The sequence below is a fragment of the Vulpes vulpes genome, chromosome 6 (genome assembly GCF_048418805.1).
Source record: "Vulpes vulpes isolate BD-2025 chromosome 6, VulVul3, whole genome shotgun sequence".
In the NCBI taxonomy this organism is placed as follows: domain Eukaryota; kingdom Metazoa; phylum Chordata; class Mammalia; order Carnivora; family Canidae; genus Vulpes; species Vulpes vulpes.
In genome coordinates, this window is record NC_132785.1 from 87,987,896 (window position 1) to 88,006,607 (window position 18,712).

At 37.1% G+C, this 18,712-nt stretch overlaps 1 protein-coding gene across 1 annotated transcript in view; it reads right to left on the reverse strand.

Moving 5' to 3' along the window:
* Positions 1-11,445: 11,445 nt before the first annotated feature.
* The window catches only part of MAP4K5 (mitogen-activated protein kinase kinase kinase kinase 5), a 107,018-nt gene continuing 99,751 nt past the window's right edge, over positions 11,446-18,712 (reverse strand). The window contains exons 31-33 of the mRNA XM_026000727.2: positions 16,756-16,826; positions 14,436-14,491; positions 11,446-13,080 (exon numbers count right to left, since the gene is read on the reverse strand). Coding sequence (XP_025856512.1) covers positions 12,993-13,080; positions 14,436-14,491; positions 16,756-16,826 — 215 coding nt within the window. The 3' untranslated portion in view covers positions 11,446-12,992. The remainder of the gene's footprint in view (positions 13,081-14,435; positions 14,492-16,755; positions 16,827-18,712) is intronic.

The following is an 18,712-nucleotide window of genomic DNA, read 5'->3' on the forward strand; positions in this document are numbered from 1 at the left end:
AGAGGGGAACATAGAAATATAAATAATTAGAATATAGTATGGTAAGCCTTAATAAAAGCAAGTACAAAGTGTGGTACTATATTATTTTAAATCGTCTGCATTTTGGGGAGTTGTATATAGAAAAGGCAACAATTTTTTTTAAAAGTCTTCATTTTCTGTGGTCTAGTGATGCCCATCATTACAATCTTAAGATCAAATGGAGAGTTTGATAAAGGAGAGTGTGTATGCGTAAATCTAACACACAGACACACACACACACTAACAATTTCAAGTTGGGAAGACGAGATTTTAATGTGAACCATACTATGCTTGATAAATATTAAGACTATTTAGATGGCAATGGCAAAGCATTCTTCGACTTGTCTCAGAAAGTGAAACCATCTTTAAGACACAGGTCAAACGCCACATTATACAAAAAGTCTTAACAGGTTCCCCAGCTGGTCTCCCCCCACCATGCTGCCAGTCCGCCTGGGGTTAGAGCTCTTCTGCTTTTGTCTGTTTCAAATTAGACTGTGTGCTCACTGAAAGCAGGGACTTGGTTGACACATGTTTGTATCCCTCCAAGTACATTGCCACACCAGCGGTAGATGATTGTTATGCATATGCTGAGTTAAGTTGAATATTGTTGGAAACCTCTCTCAAAAAAGGATATGATATATGCTGGAATCTAGACTCCATATTCATTTTCAAAGGTTGAGAAGAGTTTAAGCTAACCATTTGAATTTATGGAACCATAATGAAAAAGAATGAGTTACTGTATTTTGGCTTATCATAATTGATTAGATAACGTTTTATTGATTTTAAGATATATGTCAAGAATATTAATTTATTATTGCTTTACCGGATACTTGAAAATTTCTTTTTTAAGTTGCTCTTGCCAAAACTTAGTGGTGTAGAAATATAGAGAATTATGTGATAATACAAAGAGAAAGTTATCTGCAGAGAAGTCACTTAGACATTAGTTGCCAGTAACTATCACATAAGTCTTTTTTTATTAAGTCTTCCTAAAAGCACTGTTTAGATAAAGGAGGGTATAATAAAATGGGAATAAAGCAATTACACCTTCTTTTGGTGCCTTTAAAATTCCAACTTTACAGATAATAGAAAATAAGGGAAAGTGACACATATAATTTATTAGTTGCCACTCTTGCTATTTGCATTGATTTAGATATTGTGTTAGTCCCTCTTTTGGCGATCATATCTGAAGTGGTCCCTCCATAACAGTCTAGGTCATATATTGCTCCTAGATATATTATTTGGCTATTTAATGTCTTTTGGGTCCAAACTAATCCTTTCTCTTTTTCCTTTTTTTTTTAAAAGATTGATGAATGAATGAATGAATGAATGAATGTAGAGAAGTAAGCATGCGACCTGGGGGCCGAAGGGAAGAGAGAGGGACAAGCAGACTCCCTGCTGAGTGTGGAGTTCAATGCGGGGCTCATTCTTGTGACCTGAGATCACAACCTGAGCCGAAATTGAGAGGCTGATGCCCAACCAACTGAGTCACCCAAGTGCCCCCAAAACAGCCTTTCTATATTCTGTTATGCTGGGGCTGCAAGTCTGCAAATGATATTTTCAGAATCCATTCCAGTAAGGTTGGACCAACTGGAGACACGAGGAGGAATGGGGAGTAGAAAAGGAGAAAAAACTTTCTTTCCATTTCTTGCTATTCCTTACCTGTGAAGTTCTCCATAGCTTCAGTTTCTTTTGATTCTTCTAGAGCCTGAATTATTACCCACCTTCAGAGGTACTGGCATTAGCCAGGCATCTTCTCTTCTCAAGCTATGAGCCCCAACTTCATGGGGTCCTTCCTCTGAGCTCCTGATGAGCTTATGGCAGCCAGTTGGCAGCCACTCCACAGAGAGCACCAATCTTATGGGCTTTTCTCTGAGTCACCAGCTTCTAGTAATGCCAAACTGGACCCTTTTGTTCCTCCCACTCTACTGGTGGTAACTTCTTCCTGCAGTTCTCCCTGGGTTCTCTTTATGTCCTATTTCTGCTCTGTTAGTCCTCTACCATCTGTGAAACAACTCCACATATTAGTTTTCTAGTAAAATACCTAGTGTAGTTTCTTGTTTTGTTGCCTAGACCCTGATCGATATTCTCAGACTCAATAATTTTAACTAATTTACTCCCAATGCTTTCCTCATTTTCAGAAAATGGGAAGGTATTTGCAACATATCTGTATTTTACAGGAGCAAGACTCTTAAGAGTCAAAGAAAACTTTTACTAGTTATACACGAGTGAGTTACTGCATTACTGACTCATAATGTTCATTCTATTGTAGTTTAATACAACAAATATTTGCTACGTACCTACTACATGTCAGGAACTATTAGGTGCTGGGGATCCAGATATAAGTGTCATTCTTCCTTATCCCTCCAAGAGAAAGGAATTCCTACCTATTATGTGGTAATAGGAGCTTTAATAAAGGATGCATAAGAGGTTGTGGGATCCTGGAGAAGCGGACTTTGTACACTGGGCTTTAAGGAATTTAAGTAGACACTGGTATTCACTGTGGGCTTTCAGAAACCATAAATAGAAATCTATACTTGGAAGCCAGATATAGTCAGTGCTTTATGTGCAGTAGTTACATGTCACAGGGTTGGGATGCTCTGGCAGGTGCTCAAGGACTAACATGGATCACTGGATTCTATGTGTCCTGTAGTTATCACAAATGACCACAGTGAAGTAATGAATCCAGGAAGATTTAGATTTGAGAAACAAGACCAGGATGAAGTCATATATCCAAAATTAAATGTCATACTTAGAGTGTGCTAAATTTTGCACTTACCAACATTGCTAAGGAAAGAATTTGTGGGTGAAGATCATAATGATTTAATGAACTATTTCACTCACATATGATGAGTGGTTTGGGTTCTCTTAAGCTTCACTAAGTGATGGTTTATAACTACACAGGGCATCTGTTGCTTTTACCAGCTCAGCATCCCTTTATCCTTCTGTTTAAACCCAACATTCCTTCCTTCTTCTTCTTTGGTTATGTGTCTCAGTGTGACTGTTCAAGGCACCTTCCCCACCATGGCCAAGGGATAACCAACCCAGGCTAAGCAGATTCTCTTCCCTGAGAACCTGAATCTTGCAAGAACAGGCACTGCAGAAGTGAATTCCTCCTGAGGCCCCAAGTGGCCATGCACTGGCTCCTGCAACTACATCTTCTCTGAGCCCAGTTCTGCAGCTTTTTCTTGAATCTATAACAATCAAAGAACAGCCAAAGAACAGATACAGAAGCTTAACTCTCAATTACGTTTATTTCACATGCAATTTCTTCTGCCTGGAATGCATTTTACTCCCATCTTTCTGTTTCCAAATACTATATTTCCTTCAGAGATATGGATTGATATGGCTTTTGTAGATATTTGAGCTATACTTGGTAGGTCTCCATTTATATGGTCATAAAGGGACTATCAGGATTCAGATACATGAACCTGGAATTCACCCCAACTTTCCAATTAACTTAGTGTGCGAGTGTGGCAGCTATAGATAGGTGCCGATCAGATCTCCTTTCAAGAGAGAACCTGTTGCAAGAGACCAGTTACCCTTCAGAACTCAGCTCAGCTTTGTCCAAGCTTTCCCTTCACTGCTCCCAGCTAATGACTGAGTTCTCTATGGGTTTGAAAGCTGAGCCAATCTTTTCTAATATGAAAATCCTCTAATGGGCAGTCTTTGCTCTGGGGCTCCCCCTTGACTGGTCACAATGCTCAGCTCACAGAGCTGCATTGCAGTCTGAGGTTCTAAAAAATCCTTTTTCCTCTTCTCATTTCACATGTGTCAGATCTGCCTAAGCCTTCCCGCTTACTCCTTCTCGTTTATTTTCCACAGCTCTTTCCCCAAGTAAGTCTCCTGCAATTCCACCTTAATGTTTGCTTCTAGAGATCTTTTTTTTTTAAGATTTTATTTATTTATTCATGAGCAACACAAAGAGAGAGACCGAGAGAGAGGCAGAGACACAGGCAGAGGGAGAAGCAGGCTCCATGCAGGGAGCCTGATGTGGGACTTGATCCCCGGCCTCCAGGATCACGCTCCGGGCTGCAGGCGGTGCCAAACCGCTGCACCACTGGGGCTGCCCCCTTCTAGAGATCTTAAATTGTGACAATGACTAACCTCTTTGGTTTTCTCATTTTTAAAGTAGGAGCCCCACTTTTGATATCATAAAGTTAATGTTGAAAATTAGACAATATTCTCCCCAGTACAGGTCTTGGCACAGACTCTTATAAACATTTTTTATTGAAGTACATGCAAAAAAAAAAATGCACCAATCATCAGCGTACAGTGTGTTGAGAAGTGAAAAATGGAACACTTCCAGCACCTCAAAAGCATCCCCTCATGCCCCATCTCAACCATTATGCCCTCACTCCTCTGCAAAAGTAACCACTATCCTGTAGTGATTTCTAACACTACAGATTAATTTGCCTGTTTTGGAACTCCATTTAAGTGAAATCATACAGTATACTTTTAATGTTTTTAATGTCTAGATTCTTACCTGGAATCTTATATTTATTTTGGTGGGGGGGGCAGGTGTTGAAGTGCATGTTGTTGTTGGTAGTTCATTCTTTTTGAATTGCAGGGCTTGACTTGTGAATATCCCACAACTTATCCTTTCAACCCTAAATGGACATTTGGGTTATTCCCAGTTTTTGGCAACTATGAATAATGCTGCTATGAACAGTCTTATAGGTCTTTTTGCAAACATATTTTTGAGGTGTACATCTAAGACTGGAAATACTGGGTTCTGAGATGTGTCTGTCCAGCTTTAGTTTTTCAAAGTGATTGTACCAATGTACACTCCTACCAACAGTATAGGAGTTCCATTGTTGCACATCCTCATCAACACTTCATATTGTCCTCTATTTTCACTTTAGTCATTTTGGTGCTATGTATAATAGTATTGTACTGTGATCTTATTTCATAGTGGCATTATTGTTTCAATTTGTTTCTCTGGTAACAAATTAATTTGAATACCTTTACAATGTCTATTGACATCTTGGATGTTCTTTTTCTGTTTAGCTTTATTCGATAATATTTAAAATACCATAAAATGTAGTCATTTTAAGTGTGCAGATAAATGACTTTCAGTAAGTTTACAGTTGTACGGCTATCACCAGTGTCTCATCTTATTTTTTAAAAGATTTATTTATTTGAGAGAGAGAGAGAGAGAGAGAGAGCAGGGGGCAGGGCAGAGGGAGAAGGAGAGAGGTCTCCAGCAAACTCCACTGAGTGTGGAGTCTGAGGTAGGGCTCCATCTCACATCAAGATCAGGACCTGAGCCAAAACCAAGAGTCTGACACTCAATTGACTGAGCCACCCAGATGCCCCCAGCCTTATTTTAGAACATTCCCATCATCTCAAAAAGAAATATCATGCTCAGTAACAGTTACTCTCCCTTCTCAACCCCTGCCCCTAAGTCTTCTTCTGTCTCTATATTTACCTTTTCTGACATTTCATATAATCATTACAGTATGGGATCTTTTGTGACTAGTTTCCTTTACCTAACATGTTTTTGAGGTTTATTTGCATTGTAGCATTTATCAGTGTGTTGTTCCTTTTCATTGAATAGTATTTCATTGCATGGTTATTTTTTTTTTTCATTGCATGGTTATTAATACATATTATCCCTTTACCAGCTGGTGGGTAACTTCCACTTTTTGACTCTGGGCATTTGCATACAAATCTTTGTGAACATATTTTCTCTCAGGTAGATACCTAGATGTAGAATTGCTGGGTCATATGGTAAATCTATGTTTACTACTTTTAAGAACTGCCAAACCATTTGCCAAACATTTTCCAAATGTGCTAATTTACATCCCTACTAGCAATGTGTAAATGTCTTGGCTTCTCTACAATCTCACTAGAGTTTGTTTGTCCTTTTTATTTTAGCCATTTTGGTGGGTGTGTAAAAGTACTGCATTGTTTTAATTTGTATTCCTCTGATCACCAAGGAAGTTGAATATATTTCCATATATTTATTGACTACTTGAATGTTACTTTTTGTGGAGTGCTTGTTCAAAATATTTTGCCCATTTTTCTATTGAGTTGTCTGCCTTTTTTGTTTTTAAAGATCTTTTTTTTTTTTTTGTTTTTAAGTAATTGCTACACCCAATGTGGGGCTCGAATTTCCAAACCTGAGATCAAGAGTTGCACACTCTTATCAACTCAGCCAGCCAGTCCCTCCTCCATTTTGTGGCTCATCCTTTCCTTCTTGTAAAGGTGTCCTTAGATAAAAGAGTATCTTAATTAAGTCCATATTTTTAAAAAAGATTTTATTTATTCATGAGAGAGAGAGAGAGAGAGAGAGAGAGAGAGAGAAGCAGACATAGGCAGAGGGAGAAGCAGGCTCCCTGAAGGGAGCCTGATGTGGGACTTGATCCTGGGACTCCAGGATCATGCCCTGAGCAGAAGGCAGACACGTAACCACTGAGCAACCCAGGTGTCCCAATTAAGTCCATTTTATCACCTTTTTCTTTTATGGTCAAGGTCTTAATGTTCTGTTTGGAAAATCTTTGCTTATCCCAGTTTGTGAAGATAGTATGTTTTATTTTACAAGCATTATAGTTTTATATACCTTAAATTATTTACAATATTTGGTATTTTCATTGTGTAAGGTAGATTCAAGATTTCCTTTACCTTGTTGTTTTCAATAAAATTTCAATATAATTAATTGAAAAATCTATTCTTTGTTTCACTCCAGGGCAATATATCTGTCAAAAATAAGGTAAGCGTGGGTCTGTTTCTGGACTCATTCTCTCTTCATGCCAATGTTGCCCCATCTTAACTGCTAGAGCAGCTTCATCATCTCTTGAAATCTGGTAGCTTAAGACTTCCAGGCTTGTTTTTCCTTCTTTGAGACTGTCTTGTGTATTCCTTTTAATTTAATTTTTTTTTAAATTTTTATTTATTTATGATAGTCACAGAGAGAGAGAGAGAGAGAGAGAGAGAGGCAGAGACACAGGCGGAGGGAGAAGCAGGCTCCATGCACCGGGAGCCCGATGTGGGATTCGATCCCGGGTCTCCAGGATCGCGCCCTGGGCCAAAGGCAGGCGCCAAACTGCTGCGCCACCCAGGGATCCCTGTCTTGTGTATTCCTGACCCATTGCATTTTATGTAATTTTAGAATCAAGTTGTCAATTTCCATAAAAGTATCTGCTGGGATCATACAATCTTTAAATCAACTGGCAGCTTTACAGTATCTAACCTAATTTGTCAGCATGGCATCATCTGCCATTTATTTAGGTCTTCTTTAATTTCAGTGATGTTTTATTAACTTTAAGATACAGTTCTTACATTTTTTATATTTCTGTATTGTAAATGGAATCCTTCTAAAATTTCATTCTCTATTACAAGTATATGTATATATCATGTTGAGAGTGCACCCAGATGTTTTTCCAGATTCACTTATGATTTCTAAGTTTATATCTAAATGGTATTTTTATTCCTTTCCAAACCTTTTAATCTTTTATTTTTTATATTTCTTAGTTTACTAGGTTCATTGAAGTGACTAGAATCTCTAGTACAATGAATAACAAGTGGTAAGAGTGAGAATATTTGACTCATTCCTGATGTCAACGTAACCATCTTAAAAAAATGTTTCTTGCTTTCTCCTAAGATCTATTAGGAACAGTCTGAAATTTCTCAGTAAAATCTAACATGATTCCTTCTGCTAAGGCTGGTATGGGACTTTCAATACAAGATACTGGGTATTTCTGTAATGAAACAGCATATAAGAAACTTGAAAAAAAGAATTTAAAAAGCCCCGTGGTAAGTCTACCAATGTATGATTATACATACTGAAAATACAATTAAAGAATAAAGATGCACTCTTTAGGCCCTTAAGTGAGATTCTTGGTGAAAAATAAAGGAGCCAACTTCTTTTTATGAACATGATCTCACTTAATCCTCCTAACAGCCGGGTGAAGCGGCCATAATTTCCAATCAACAGATAAGGAGACGGAGGCCTAGGCAGTGGTAAACTGTCTGAGTGTTAAGTGCTATGGTTCAGCTGGTGACTGTTACATGGACATATATAATCTTTATGTGCTGTAGAAATTCTGAAAACCAGAAAATAGTCTGGCTTAAGCAAATGAGAGCTGTCATGTAAAAGTTCTAGCTTGAACTGAGTGCACTGAGTGAAGTAAAAGGTTTACATTTTTGGTGATAAACCAGAATTTTGGGGCGGGGGGTAGCGTATGAGTCAAGCACAAAAGCTGGAATAATCATGGCTTCTATGTTCTAGGGTGCTTGGTGGAATTGTGGGAAAGGATAGACAGGAGGCTTAGCCAAAAAGAAAAAAGTAGTTTGATGAAAATATTTTCCCTCACAAGACCTTGTGGATTTACTTATCCTAGTTTTTCTTTCCCAAATTACTATGCCTCCTTCCACATTATGTATACATTAGCTATAATCAGTTAATATTTATTGAATGCCTACTATGTGTATGGTACAGTATAGCTGAACTGTTTATGTTTATTCATACTGTTTGTTATGTAGCAGTGGTTCATGCTTTTATTTTTTTTAAATAAATTTATTTTTTATTGGTGTTCAATTTGCCAACATACAGAATAACACCCAGTGCTCATCCTGTCTAGTGCCCCCTCTCAGTGCCCGTCACCCATTTACCCCCACCCCCCGCCCTCCTCCCCTTCGGTTCATGCTTTTAAAGTTAAAACTTTTACATCAAAAAACCCCAAATGTAGGCATGCACATAACCAGAGTCCTTAAGGTTTGTCACCCAAAATGCATGCTCCTCCCACACCCCTCACCTCAAAAACAACTTTTCCTTCTTTTAGCAGATTATTTTACTTACCCTGTCACTAAATAAGCTATTTCTTGACTTTTAATTTTTAGGTATTATCCACTTAATTTCTACTGTGGAAAATGACAATCTAGATTAATTTTTCTACCTACTTCCACAACACCATGTCCTCCTCTCCCACTACAACTATGCTGCAATTTTTATTAGGTTAATATTCACGGTTAACAAGGTTATGCCCCTGGTCACAGTTGGCTTTTTCTTCTCTATACACCATTTTGCCTTCCTGGAGTTAATAACTGCCAGTTTTTTGTTTGATTTCAGATTTAGATAAGGAACAATACCATCTCTGATTGAACCCTGGGATCTGGAGAAACATCCCCTCCACCCCGCCTCTGATTGCCACTGAGGCAGTAGATCTAAATGGGCTCAGATTTATCTCATATTCTTTCGGCTTTCTACCCTAAGGCTTCCTCTGACACTTAAGGAGCCTATTTGGACAAGTGCCTGAAGCAATCTGGTACACTTCAGGAGGTAATGCCCCGGCAGCAACTTAATCATGAGGAGGGAAAATCCGTAGATACAGGCTCCAACCACTGGTCTTTCAGGAGGCAATTGTGGGAACTACCACACAGCTTCTTAGAAGACCTGCTAGAATCAAGCTGCCATTGTCTACATGGCAAGGACCTCAATAATGAACCCCTAGATCAACTTTTCCCACTTCTCCATCTCAGTATTGGAAGAGATAAGTCCCTCATGCCTATTTTTTGGGGTCTCTAAAGGAAATGATCTTACCCTTGTTCTTTTCTTAGTTTGTTTTAGGAGAAACCTCTTACTCTTTGCTAGTTGTTTAACTCTTAAGGTACTGAGATGCATCAGGGATTTTATGTTTAATCTTTCTGAAAGTCTCTCCAGGAGCTTTTATTTTTTAAAAAATTTTATTTGAGAGCGAGTGAGTGAGAGAGAGCATGAGCACACCAGCAGAGGGAAGGGTGGAGGGAGAAGGAGAAGCAGACTCCTCACTGAGCAGGGAGCCTGACTCCGGGCTCCATCCCAGGGCCCCTGGGATCCTGATCTGAGCCGAAGGCAGAAATTTAACTATTGAGCCACTCAGGTGCCTCTCTCTCCAGGAGCTACTAATGTGCTTCAGTTAGCTTCTCTATGCCTGGTGCACTGTCATCCTTACATCCCATTGCCATCAACCGGGGATTTCCTTCATCTCCCTTCTGTGGAATCCCATTTTCTGCATCTTATGTCTTCATTCATGCCCTTATTTTTATGAAGCAACATCCTCTTATAGCTTCCTGAGAAAGGCTATATGAGGTAAAGTTTCTTTTAGAGCTTGTACCACTAAAAATATCTTCATTTTTAACCATTAGGTTTGATTAATAGTTTATTTGGATCCAGAATTTTAGGTTGGAAATTTCTTTCTGAATTCTGAAGGCACTGCTTCTGTTGAAATTTGATCCTGATTCTTATTCCTTGGTATATAACTTGAGCTTTTTCTTTGGAAACACAGCAAATATTCTCTTTGACTCCAGTGTCTCTGAAACTTTACAGTGATGTGCTTTGGTATAGGTTTTTAAAATCTACTGTATCTTTTCAATCTAGAATCTGAAGTTCTTTAGTACTGGAAAAATTTCTTGAAATACTCCACTGTTTTTTCTTTGTTGTTTCTTTTTGGAGAGACTGGATAATGGGCCTCCTGCATTATTAATCTTCTTAATGTTTCCATTTCCTTTTATTTTCTGAGAAACTTCTTCAACTTTTTAATGTTTCAAGTTTTTTTTAAAATTTTTAAAATTTTTATTTATTTATGATAGTCACAGAGAGAGAGAGAGAGAGAGAGAGAGAGAGAGGCAGAGACATAGGCAGAGGGAGAAGCAGGCTCCATGCACTGGGAGCCCGATGTGGGACTTGATCCCGGGTCTCCAGGATCGCGCCCTGGGCCAAAGGCAGGCGCCAAACCGCTGCGCCACCCAGGGATCCCCATGTTTCAAGTTTTTATTGAAATTCTAGTTAGTTAACACAGTGTAATACTGGTTTCAGGAGTAGAATTTAATGATTCATCACTCGTATATAACACCCAGTGCTCATCACAGAAACTTCTTCAGCTTTATATTCTAAACCTTCTATTCATTTATCCGGCTGTGCTATCATACTATTTTCTAAGAGCTTTTTATTTTTCGTAAGCTCCTTTTTTCATATCCTACTCTTGGTTCATAGTTGCACCATCTTCCAGAATATATTTTTTTCTTTGACATTGTCCTGGATAGTCTGTTGCCTCTAAGAGCTTTTATCCCCCCAAACTGTTTCTTCCTTGTATGTGACAGGTTTTCCTCAGATATTTTATAAGTCTTGGTTGTTTTATCATTATTAATAGCACAGGACCATAAGACTAACTATGAGCTCTGGATGCATGGAGTGGTGGGCACATTAACTATGATTTTCATGTCACTTGAACTGGCTAGACTGCACCGAGAAGACTTCGAATATTGTTGCGATGGAAAAGTCTGGCTGCCAGGATTCCTGGAGAGAAGGAGGACATTGGTCTTTGTATCTAGTATGTAAATATTTCATTTTGAGTATGGTCCCCTGCCATCTCGTGTCTTTCAATTCAGAGGCCCCCTTTACCATGCCCAAAGTAAACAAGCACACACTTACTGAAATCATATCAAATGTGCATTTTTACAGAAAATTTACTTTATATTTTATTTGCATAACATTTTATTGTTTGCATATTGCATAGTGAAAAGAACAGAGTCACAAGACTCATGGTCTGGCTCAACCACCAACTTGCTGTGTGAATGGGGTAAATCTCTTAACCTGGTTAAAACCTTATTTCCTCATCTGCAAAATGGAGATGATAATACTACCTATTTTACAGAATTGCTAAAGACTGAATGAGATCATTACATTGTTTTCCTCTCAAGTAACTGCTGAAAAGAATTTATACTTTGTTATTGCTAACTCTTTGTTCATCATCTCCATGCTAACTGTTCTCAGTAAATACATTAAGACAACAGGTACCAATGTGATGTTTTAATTTTGAATACTAACAATAGCAAAAGAGAAGCAAAATCAAAAATGGCCCTATCCTTTTTTATTTTTAGAATACTGGTTTTTATAATACTTATTTATACTATCTCATCAGGAATTCAATTTCATTTAAAGATTTTTTTTCTTAAACCTACTGAAAACAAATACCTACATATGTGAAAAAACCAAGATTACACATGTAGCTGCTTTACAGTTTCCCCTCTGGTATAGTAGAAGTAAAATACATATCACGGGCAGTTAAATACATCCCGCCCTACATTAGGGATGATAATATATGTGAATATTAATTTATTATGCATGATCCCTAATGTAAAAAAAAAAATCACAGGTATATTATACTGCTTGTCAAGAATACATACACATGGTAGTCATATCTAGACATACATACCCCCTAACAATATTTCCAACCATTATCAATATCTTCTGTATGACCCCCTACAACTATTATAATTGAAAACACAAAACTCCCTTTTAAGGCAATTCTGGATGATACTGTATTATAAAATATTTGTGTTAAGCAAAACTGCATGTATGTCCTGAACCCAGACATACTGCCTCTAACCTCTTAAAGTACTACTCTTAAAACGTAAACAAAATTTTTATACATTATAAAAAAATTTAAGCTGCTCTGAAACCTTCCTCTGCTAAAAGTTACATACATTACACCACTCCAGCAAGAGATTAATAAATAAGGATTAAATATTCTATTTTACAAAAACATACAGAATGGCCAATGTAAAAGCGAAAGGCTTATCTGATAATTTCTTTATCAAATTATGTTCATTAAGAAGGAATAAAACATGGTATAAAATAAGAAAACTGTCACTAAATTTATCTCTCTGAAGATAATCATGAGTTATCTAAAAATATCATGGCACCCTTGTTACAAACATTATTTTTTTAAAAGACTGTGTTTCCTGGAACTAGAGGACTATTTGTCTCATAGCTTTTATTAAGCAAACTTGATATAACCACCACACAGTGGCAAGAGATAGAATAGCTGTTTCCAGCTACAGAAAATACTGAATCTACCTTAAAGTACAGATCATTTGAGATATAACTCATAAAAGTTAAAGTAAATCATAGTGTAGTTTGTACTGAACTTAAGATGTTTTTGCTTTCAATGGAGTATAGTCATTTTCCTGTATTTGAGATCAGTTTTTGTTGTTTAGTAACTATTTTCATGTCCAGCCAAGATGTAAAGATTGCTGTGTGCAGTAGGATTTTCTGTTGGCCTACTTTCCAAAACGACAACCCTGCAATTAAATCAAAACAAAAGGCTTGTTTAAGGGTAAAAACAGAGATTGTATGCTTCATTCAAATACTAATATCAAACCAGGAAAGAGTATCATTGTTCATATTCTCATAAAGATCACAAGTGCACTGTTAAATTTAGCTTTCCACTTTATAGCTTAAAAACAAAACAATAATGAATTGTTTTGAATTTGAATTTATGAATATACAATACTGAAAACATTTCAGGATAGTCTCATTATCTACTCCAACTAAAACCAAAGTTTACTTATCTATGCCAACAAATGGTGTAAAGAAAGCTTTAGAATACAACTGGCTCTAGATCATGAGGGTTAGGGGTGCTGACCTCCCCACCCCTCCAGAGTTGAAAATCCATGTCTAACTTTTACCTCCCCGCAGATTTAACTATTAATAGCCCATTGTTGACTGGAAGCCTTACAGATAACATCAACAGTTGATTAACACATATTTTGTATGTTTTATGCACTTATATACTGTATTCTTACAGTAAAGCAAGTTGGAGAAAAAAGTTAAGAAAATCATAAGAGAAAATACATACATTTACAGTACTGTATGGTATTTATTGAAAAAAAATCTGCATTTAAGTGGACCTCTGCAGTTCAAACCTGTGCTGTTCAAGGTATATCAATGATATACACTAGCAAGAAGAGGGTGAAATAAGAGCTTAGAGAATAAAACAGGATTCTAAGAGACACCCATCCAAACACTGATTCTGTGACCAGCCTGAACTGAAGACCAGAGGTTCTCTGTCCTTGCCTCACAACTGATGCTTACTATAATTCTGCTGCAGTAACAACTTTTGGTGGGAAAATAGGAAGGGGGGTGTATTTTATTAGTTGTAGAGGTAGACAATACAGACTTTGGAGAACAAAGGCTAGTAAATTTTTTTCCTAAGATGGCACAGTTTAGGAATTTGTCTTTCAAATTTGTCTCTGTGTCTTTGATCACAGAGATCACAAAATTCCTAATTTAGACTTCAGAAATGGAGTCAAAGGTTTTCTTATATAAAAGCAAATGTCAGGAGGTGCATATTCTTTTGGGTTTATGTAGTGATAGTTAATAGAAGGTAACAAACTAGAAACAAATGATGAAAAAGAAGAGACTTGAAATATGTCATGGTACTAGGGATATAAACACTTGTATTAACACATTTTGTTTTGGTTGACTAGATCTCTAGAGTCATTCACTCATGCTGGTGAAAAGACTACACGGAGATTTCTTTAAGTTGCTGAGCCTTCTAAGAATTTTGTTTGAAACAGTTACAGGGCGATAATATAATTAAGAACACAACTACTGCGCTCCTTTGGTAATGAAATTAAAACAACCAAACTCTTACCTGTCTGATCCCAATAAGCGGAACACTCTTGTTTCATCTGAGATCTCCTGGGTAACCTATGAAAGAAAATACTTGTAGTCATACCTTTGTCCCCAGTCATAATTTAAAAACCATTTAGAGCAATTATTAAACACAAGGATAATTTTTGATAGGCTCAATTCCTGAAATGAAATGAATTTTGGTAAGATTTTTTTGACTGCCTTACTAGAAGAAATAAATCAACATTTATGGAACATCTGGTATGGGTCAAGTACTTTCCTTAGAAGAACTCTTTATGATATATAATTCCCATATTATTGAATAATACTAAAGCTCAGAGAAGTTGAATAACTTGCTTAAGATTCTATCACTGGTAGACCCAGGATTTGAATAGAGTCTTGCTAAACTGTAGAGCTCCTACTCTTCCCTTTGCATCAGTGCAGATGCTTGAGGTAACACTCCAGAGCCCACCTGAATTCCACAAAACTGTGCTAGGCACTCCCACGTGCCAGGGCCTTACATCAGTGTATCTGTGCTGTTCCTCGGCTGTTTTCTCCAAAGCTATAGAAGGTACATAAACTCATGCGCAGGTACTATTCCACAGTGTGGGGAATTTATACCCCTGGGAATAATGCTTAATCAAAAGAGACATCAGTTGGTGTATAATTGCATCAGCCTCCCCACCACCAAATGAGTCTACTTAGAAGTGTGCTCTATCTCCTTCCTCAGTTGTCCCTTTAGGGTTAAGCCCTGGTGCCCACCGTAGGAACCTGTTTATTAATATGCTCTTTACTGTTTTTTTGTCCCTCTCTATCTTATGTTCCTCACTTCATTACTTGTTTTCTGGGATCTACTCCCAGCCTGCACTTGATTCCTTGTCTTTGGGTCAGCTTTTGGAGGAATCCAAACTACAGCAGTGTGTCTATAAAATAAGTATGAAAATAGCCTGTTTTCAATGAATTTGCAGTCTAGCTGAGAAGACAGATAAACTTGTAGTAGGAAATTAATTATGTGCTATACTACATGGAGCTGACTTTCAGAGTACTAAATTGAGAAATGTTCCAATCATTATGGTTGAATGGTTGAATATATTACTTTATGAATATCACAGCCAGGCCAAAAATGAAAGATGAGAACACAGAAAGAAAGAGGTAAGCAAGATTAGTTAAAAACAGGAAACAGAATTTGCATGTGAGGTATTGAACAACAAGTATTTTCTATAGATTTCTAATCACAGGAATGACACGCTGAAAATAGGATCTAAGGACAATTAATTTTATGGCAGTTAAGTAGGACTACAGGTTATATTAATGCAGGGACCTGGTGACATTTAGTGACATGAGTAACTAGATAAAATGACATATCCAAAGACAGCTGATTTATAGCATTTTCTCTTGGAAGCATTCTAATTCAATATTCATATAAGAGGTATAAATAATCAGTCACATATAAGAGCATGGAAAAAACTAAAGATAATTCAAATAGAAAACTTGAATAAATCTTTAAAATAAGTCCACAAATGTATGAGATGATGGTATAAAAGAATTACACAGGTATTTACATGAATAGGAAATGTCTACGTTAGTATCATCTTAACTATTAGGATGTATCTGATCAAGGTGGTATTCCAAGTCCCTCTCCTGCGTGAAATGTAGCCTGATTATCTCAGCTAGAAGTGATTTTTGAAGACCCTTCATCCAGACTCTGCCATTTAACTAGCCATTTAACTCTGGCCAAGATACTTAACCACTCTGTACCTGTAAGAAATGGGAATATAATAGTACCTAACCCTACTGGATTATTAACTTCAAGTAAGCTAATATTTGTAAACTGCCTAGAACATAGATATGCTAAAAATTTGATATTATTTATAATTATACTTCATTATGCCTTATAGTGCTATAAAAACAGTATCTTGCATGTCGTTGGTACTCAATAATTATTTACTAAATGAGTTAATTTTCTTAGATTTTCCTTAATACTGTGATCTAATATATATTCATTTAGAATTTTAAATATTAAAAAAAGTATACATTTATAGGTTATGGAAAAGACATATTAAGTTTAGAAAAGTTTAGTAACCTTGGCAACCACATTTACAAATTAGAGAACTGAAATTGTGCAAACTCATGTTTGACAATTCCTTGTGGTCATTGAGAATCATACAATGAATACAAAACATTATCTGAAGGGAAAATACTGGCAATTTTGCTCTATCAGTTCATAGCACTAAAGGCACTAAACAAAGTAATGTGGGTTCAGAAAGAAAATGCATAAATTGAATGTTTCAGCATTTAAAATCTTTTGTGGGAATCATGGGAGGTAATGTGAGAAGCCTTACCTCATCTGATTTGAAGCTTTTACCCTGCATTCCATGTTTCCAGAAAGCCAAAACACTATCTTGAAGGCATACTAAAAAAAGATTAGAGAGAACAGAAACTAAAATAAAGCACAGAGTAATTCTTTATACATTTTCCTTCACTGTTTTTAATAAATACTAATGTAAAGCTCTCCAAGTGCTTGGCGCAAAATTCCACTGTCTAGACCATCAGTTCCCAACATTTTTGTGGCTAAGCCATGCCTAAGCTCAAATAATTTATTGAGGCAGGGTCATGCAAGTTTTCAAAGATATATATAACAGGCATTCATTTAAACAGGGACTAACTTCTGCTGAGCTGGATATCAACATATTAACTTCTCTTTCATACACTATATTTTGTCTTAGGTAAATAAAATAAATAAAACATAATTTTTTTTTGGATCAAAAACATGGTTATTTAAATATTGTCATATATTTATGAGTAGCTGTTAAGGAAGTGTCTTTTATTTATATTTCCCTACCAGAAAATTTATTTTAAAACCTAAATTATCTTACAATCCGAAATCTAACCACACACTGAATACTTATGACCTGTGAACCAATTCTTATCAGAGGGGCTTCCAGTTATAATACTCACTGCTGCCAAGGCTTCAGCCCTGTGGGCTCCCCCTCCCCCAACTCCTCAGGCCTCTGGAGCCCCCTGGGACTTTGCCCTGGACTTGCAGGCTCCACTTCCCCCATGATGGTTCACAGTTAAGCTTGCCCACCTTCCCAATGACTTTGGATTCAGAAGTAACCATGACTTCAAAGTGTGGCCACCACAAGACATGCTACAACCCCTCCTGCTCCCTATCCATCTCCCATGCTCCCCTGATGTGGCCCGAAGGTCTTGGAAGGAAACCTGTTCCTGCTGTGCCTTGTCCATCTCTATGTTCTGCTTGGTTTCAAGCAATAGGCCTAGACCCACTGAGGCACCATTATGGGTAACTTAGAGGTTCAGAAACAGAGTAGGCAGGCCCCACAATTGTGAGGGAGGAGAGTAAGGTTTCTAGGCCCTTCCTGGTCAGATACTGTAGTCATTGAAGTGCAGACAGTGAGGGAGGGAGGAGAGAACTACGGAGAGAACCCATTTGATTTTTGGAGAGTAAGCCATATGCTCTACGCTGAAAGTGACTGAAGCATTTTGTTTCTTACTAGAATATGGACTCTATAAAAAGTTAATGTAAGAATGTTTGGGGAATATAAGTTAGCTCAATAAAAATAAAAGTATTTTACAGTAACAAATCACATGTTTCACTAACTGTGACAAATAAAAAGACCCAGTTACTGGTCTTTTTTTTTACTTTACTTTTATTTTTTTAAAAGTAATTTAAAGGGACTCTTTTTAACCCAGGAAGATCCTTGTGATTATTTCAAAGTTCAGTAGCAAGAAGAGATGGTAGCTTAAGAGGAACAAACTTTTGTCTAACAATTAAAATTCCCTAAAAAAATGAGGCACCCATGAAAAAGTTCAGGTACCAGTATATTTCAGTTAAAATGAAAAGAAACTAAAGACCTATATGTCAGAATTCCTACTGAAAATATTATATCTTAGAAACTGGTATGCAACATCCAGCACATAAAGGAGTAAAAAAAGAAACTAGTTTCAAAATCCCTTTTGTCGGGGATCCCTGGGTGGCGCAGCGGTTTGGCGCCTGCCTTTGGCCCAGGGCGCGATCCTGGAGACCCGGGATCGAATCCCACATCGGGCTCCCGGTGCATGGAGCCTGCTTCTCCCTCTGCCTGTGTCTCTGCCTCTCTCTCTCTCTCTGTGACTATGATAAATAAAAAAAAATATTAAATGCAATTAGTAAGAAAATAAAAGTTAAAAAAAAAATCCCTTTTGTCCTATCATCTGTAGAATGTTCAGGTTTCCTGCTTCAATAAATTAGATTTTCCAATTGCAAGCAAATTACTTTTATGCAAAATGTTTACTAGA